A 5,226-nucleotide genomic window follows, 5' to 3' on the forward strand; every position below is an offset into this window, starting at 1 on the left:
TTTATCAGGTACAGGTAAATACCATATTTGGTTCCGATTCGCACCCTTAAAAGATGAAAGGGTATTTTTTCACACCCTAAGCAGAATTTCTGAGGTCCAGTTAAATTCCTTTAAGGGTTTTATTAAACACCTTAGGGTAATGAAAAAACCCCATTCAAGGGGGTATTTATAAGTACCCCAAATATGGGGTGCGAATTTGTACCTAAAAGGGTGCGTCTCCTGTGGGGGAAGAAAACACCTTTAAAGGTGCGTTTCCGACCCCTTTTTTTTTACAGTGAATATAACACTTATTACCCAATGATATTGAAATTGCGGTTATCAAGATAAGTGGTTTTTAGTAAAGCATACCCCAAAAAATGTAAAAAGAAGTATTACGCAAAGGTACCTCGCGTGAACTGCTCAGTAAATGAAATTTTATCATTGCTATGGCCGAGATAATCTAATTAATTTTACGACTCCACGTTTACAGATCACTCAGAATACTACATTAGTTTATTACTCCACGTTTACAGATCACTCAGAATACTACATTAGTTTATTACTTTTGATTGAAGTATTCTTTATGACCTTTATATTATGAAATTGCAATTAGTTATTTTTCCCTTTCAAGTTGAAGCCCCACAAACGGGAAAAAGGGAAACAATTTTGATTTTACTTTCATGTTTCCTTTGATAGATTATTCCACTCCATTATCTATTTTCAACTCTAATTTTTGCTCCAGTTGCAAATATCAGCTTACTGCTATTAAATAGATGGAATTAAATTACCAATCTGTGCATTTAATTAAAAAAATCTGGTAAAAAATTAAATGAGTTAATCTGATCTTTCTCGATTAAAATACTGTGTAGCATCTTTGCTGTTGCAAGCGCATTTTAATAACACTACATTCTTATGACAAGGAAGATGGAGATAGGGAAGTTGCGTGTAACGCTATAACTGCGGTCGCCCAAAAATCCCGTTTTCGGCGTGGATGTGCATGTGCGCACGCGCCGCACTTTTCTCGCGCATCGTGCTGAGGATAGGCGGCACTACCGGTTTCCTGCGCAGTTCAAACTAACGCCGAATATAAGTCATGTGACCAGCTACATTTCGTGAAGAGAGATTCCTATACTGACCAAACTTCCCTATCTCCATCTTCCTTGCTTATGACATTTAAAGGCCGACTTCCATCGAAAAGAGTTCTAGCGAACTGAAAACCGAGCGTCGAGACTAACAATGGAGCGACCGTGCCGATTTTCGAATCCCCGCTGGGGTAAAAGATGGAAGGGTTCTATAGCTAACTGAAAGTCGTGCAACGTGGTTCTAGCGAACTGAAGATACGCAATAGAGACTTTCCTTCAGGGGAAAGCAAAAATTCGAGAGGAAATAAATTTACACGGATTTCTATTGTTCATCTTCAGTACGCTAGAACCGCATTGCACGGCTTTCAGTTAGCGAGAACCCTTCCAACTTTTGACCCAGCGGAGTTTCGAAGATTGGCACGGTCACTTCGTTGTTAGTCTCGATGCTAGGTTTTCAGTTCGCTAGAACCCTTTTCGCTGGAAGTCGGCCTTTAAAGCATAGCGCGGCTCCAGTGGATCCCCTACAAGGGGACTTTCCTCCTGAACTCCGGGTTCATTTCTCCTCCAAGTTCTAAGGGTTGATTTACTCTTCCAGTTATTTATTTCCGATCTTAATCCAAGATGTACACTTTAGGGTTTAGTATATCATGTAAAAATAGTAAAAAAGGGTCTAGTAATGCTCCTTTATATCATTTGATTCATATTTCCCAGTTGAATCGGGCCCCTTTTAAAATACTTTTCCGCTAGGATCGTTAAACTTCAAAGACGCCGCGAGAGACTTTTTTGTCGAACACGATATCAAGACTCAAGAGACGAGTTCTTTTGTGAAATTTGTTGAACCTTTTCATGACCTCTTTACTTCAAGGTACTGTGAAATAACTATAGGTCAAGATTTTGTCGTATTAATTCTAGAAGAAAAACTATTACCGTACTTAAATCCTTGCTGGTGATCAGTCCAAATACTACTCTATTAAGGCGTTGGTGTTAAATTAACTGTGGAAAGAAAAATCAAGTGATTTTTTATCGATTCTTCTACTAATTGTTATACCAATCTTAACGAAACATCCTGGAAATAGCTCCGAATAGTTTTAAAATTCGAATTAGTTTGAGATTTCATAGATAATTTGAAATTTACGCCTTCGACAAAACAAAGTTCTCTCTCTGTATCTTGCGCCATGATTGTCAGAAGGCACGCAATTTTTATGAAATCTCGCGCTAAATTTCATTGGACAAGAGCATGACACGATTATTTTGTTGGCAAACATGCTGGGTGTTACATGATTGGTCAGAGGTACAAATTTCAAATTTGCTATGAAATCTCAAACTAATTTGAATTTTAATAGCATTCGGAGGTGCTGGGATTTTACATACGCTTAAAATCTACACCTTTTATTGGAGAACTTAATTAGAAATTAGTATAATTATAATTAATTATTTTGATAAATAAGTGCCTTATTTCTAATTGAATTTAATTAGTTTCTATGTCTAATTGCTAATTGCCTAATTAATTAGTTTATAATTGTTTATCTAATTGGTAATTGGCTAATTAATTAGTTCATAATTATTTATCTAATTTCTAATTGGCTAATTAATTAGTTCATAATTATTTATCTAATTGCTAATTGGCTAATTAATTAGTTCATAATTATTTATCTAATTGCTAATTGGCTAATTAATTAGTTCATAATTATTTATCTAATTGCTAATTGGCTAATTAATTAGTTCATAAATATTTATCTAATTGCTAATTGGCAAATTAATTAGTTCATAATTATTTATCTAATTGCTAATTCTAATTAAATTAGTTGCCTGCGAATTAGCACAGCTCTGGATCCAAGGAAATTTTTTGGTTTTTTCCCCTTCAAGTGAAAGTGAACGTTTTATTATGCATTAACGTTCACTGTTATATTTAAAATTTAATGACAGTAAAACATATTAATCATGAGGAAAAGACGGGACAATAAAATTGTAAGTGCATCGCTTAGCCTATACGTCTTTCTCGTGGAGTAAATACGATTAGTGTACCATCTGGTACCATATTAAAGAGTACGTAATACGTTTTTAAATTAAAAATGTAATGTCATAACATATCAAATCCCACATTCGTAATTAACGAAAAATCCTTTAAAACAGAATCTCTGCAAGCTTCGTAATTACAGTTAGAGTCTCTCATTCGACTGAATATCATCATGCGATTCGAGATTTTCGCGCTGTTTTTCGTAGCCGTTATGCTATCAACGCGAATGGGAACTTGCACAGACGAACCACCACCACGAAAACTACTATTATGTAAGAAAATCGACGGTTCTTATTACCACAATGGAAAAGCTCCACTCGTTATAGTGAATTACAATCAATTTTGCCGAAAGGCGCAAAACCAATTAGAAAAAGACGGTAAATGATGATGATTTTTCATAAATATTACAAATAATTAACCCCCCCCCCCTTTTTTTTCTTAGTATTATGTTTCGATGTAATGAAAAATATACTACTCGAGGTAAGAAATATTGTCTTCAATTTAATGGGCGGGTGAAGTAGAAAATCAAGTGATTTTTTTATCGATTCTTCTACTAATTATAAGTCCAGTCTGCTTAGAGAAACATTCAGGAAATACTTCCGAGTGATTTTAAAATTCAAATTAGGCTCAGAGAATTTTGTTAACAAAAAGGCAGGGCGTTGCGCGATTGGTCGGAGGTCCTTATTTAAAATTACCCTTAAAATCTGAACCTAATTTGAATTTTAAAATCATTCGGAGATAGTTCCTGAATGTTTCACTATGCAAACTGGTCTTATAATTAGTAGAAGAATCGATAAAAAAATCACTTGATTTTCTACTTCACCCTCCCTTTAACAGCTTTTAAAATGTTAACAAAATATATTTTATAAAATTGCAGAAACCGCAATACGCAACCAATTACACCACTTGCTTGGACAATTTTAATCTCGAAAGAGATTTTGAAGGAAGGTGCCCTAAACCCAATGATAGTAACAAAGAGGTAGCGAGCTATAACTCATCAATGAAAATAAATTAATCCCCATTGTTAATAACACCTGCTTTTCCCGCACAGCCTGGAAAAAATATAATGCATCCACTAGCCTGCTGTATAGCTGAGGTATTATCCGGCATATCAAAATTAGTAAGATATAAATTCATAAATGACGTTTCAAAGGTAAGCAAAACATAGCATCATGAAATCGGAAAATATTTATTTATTTATTTTGAAACTGTATCATTATTTAAGCGATGCCGACACTAACGAGTGGAACGTTCCATTTTAATCAAAAGTTCGTAGATAAAAACAAAAAGTGTACTTCATTGGATTTTTCTCACGCCCTGTAATATAAGAAACTCTTAACTCCCCTTTACCCTCAGAATAGTGTCTACCCCTTCTGCAACGACACGCCTGAATAGGCTAAATATAGTAGAAGATGCTAGTTTTAGAACCAATAATTGAAGTTTGAATCGCCATCATAAACCTTTGACCTTGAAAAAAGCTCTTATCTGATATCATGCAGGTCCGTCGAGAGAGTTTGCGGGCCCCGGAGAAAATGACTAAATTGTGGGCCCCCACCAATTCAGCCCTACGTGTGGCCCGGGCCCCTGGAAAACTAACCAAATTGCCCCCTCTCTTATATTTTGCTTCGTGTAGGGGTTGAGAGGAGGGGTCACTTCCTTCTCATTTTACACGGCGTCTACAGCCAAAGGCTGGGAACTGTCAATGAAATATACTTTTCGTTATTATCAATGAATTTTTGCTTTAATGTATAACTTGGAATTAAAATAAAATATTTTGAAAAATTCATAAATTCCGTTTCATGTTTTATGATAAATATAGGAATGACATACTTAATATATTGGTAAAGGGTTTATGATTAACCTCGATCTATGGGTTTTTAAACATTGCTTTTAAAGCCCATACATTCTTCAAGCGGCTTAGTTTCGAAATTTCACGTAAAAAAAATATTAATTTTGGTAGCTCACTAAGGATTCATTATGCCGGTATAATAACCTAACTGAAGTAATATAAGATTGTTACAATTAGGAAATAAACAGAAACTTCACCTTCAAGGGGATTTTTTCCCATGGGATCCCTTTTTGATATTTTCTGATAAACTTGCCTTAAATTAAACGGGCGCGTTCTTAGGGTCATCCTGAGTGAAAAAG

The 5,226-nt window shown here is 35.1% G+C and overlaps 1 protein-coding gene across 1 annotated transcript; it reads left to right on the forward strand.

Annotated features, from left to right (window-relative positions):
* Positions 1-2,709: 2,709 nt before the first annotated feature.
* LOC149718614 (uncharacterized) lies at positions 2,710-4,970 on the forward strand. The gene is made up of 6 exons (XM_089850611.1): positions 2,710-3,107; positions 3,195-3,455; positions 3,521-3,558; positions 3,956-4,057; positions 4,130-4,231; positions 4,304-4,970. Exons 2-6 carry the CDS (start codon positions 3,251-3,253, stop codon positions 4,316-4,318), a joined length of 462 nt encoding a protein of 153 aa, XP_089706737.1. The 5' UTR covers positions 2,710-3,107; positions 3,195-3,250; the 3' UTR covers positions 4,319-4,970.
* Positions 4,971-5,226: the final 256 nt, after the last annotated feature.

The sequence above is a fragment of the Phalangium opilio genome, unplaced genomic scaffold, assembly GCF_054372755.1.
Source record: "Phalangium opilio isolate 3A_F unplaced genomic scaffold, DU_Popi_V2 ptg000002l_1, whole genome shotgun sequence".
Lineage (NCBI taxonomy): Eukaryota > Metazoa > Arthropoda > Arachnida > Opiliones > Phalangiidae > Phalangium > Phalangium opilio.

Coding starts and splice junctions, on each gene's coding strand:
- LOC149718614 (XM_089850611.1), top strand. CDS start 3,251: ATGCGATTCGAGATTTTCGCGCTGTTTTTCGTAGCCGTTATGCTATCA. Junction 3,456..3,520: donor AAACCAATTAGAAAAAGACG/GTAAATGATGAT, acceptor TTTTTTTCTTAG/TATTATGTTTCGATGTAATG. Junction 4,058..4,129: donor CCAATGATAGTAACAAAGAG/GTAGCGAGCTAT, acceptor TTTCCCGCACAG/CCTGGAAAAAATATAATGCA.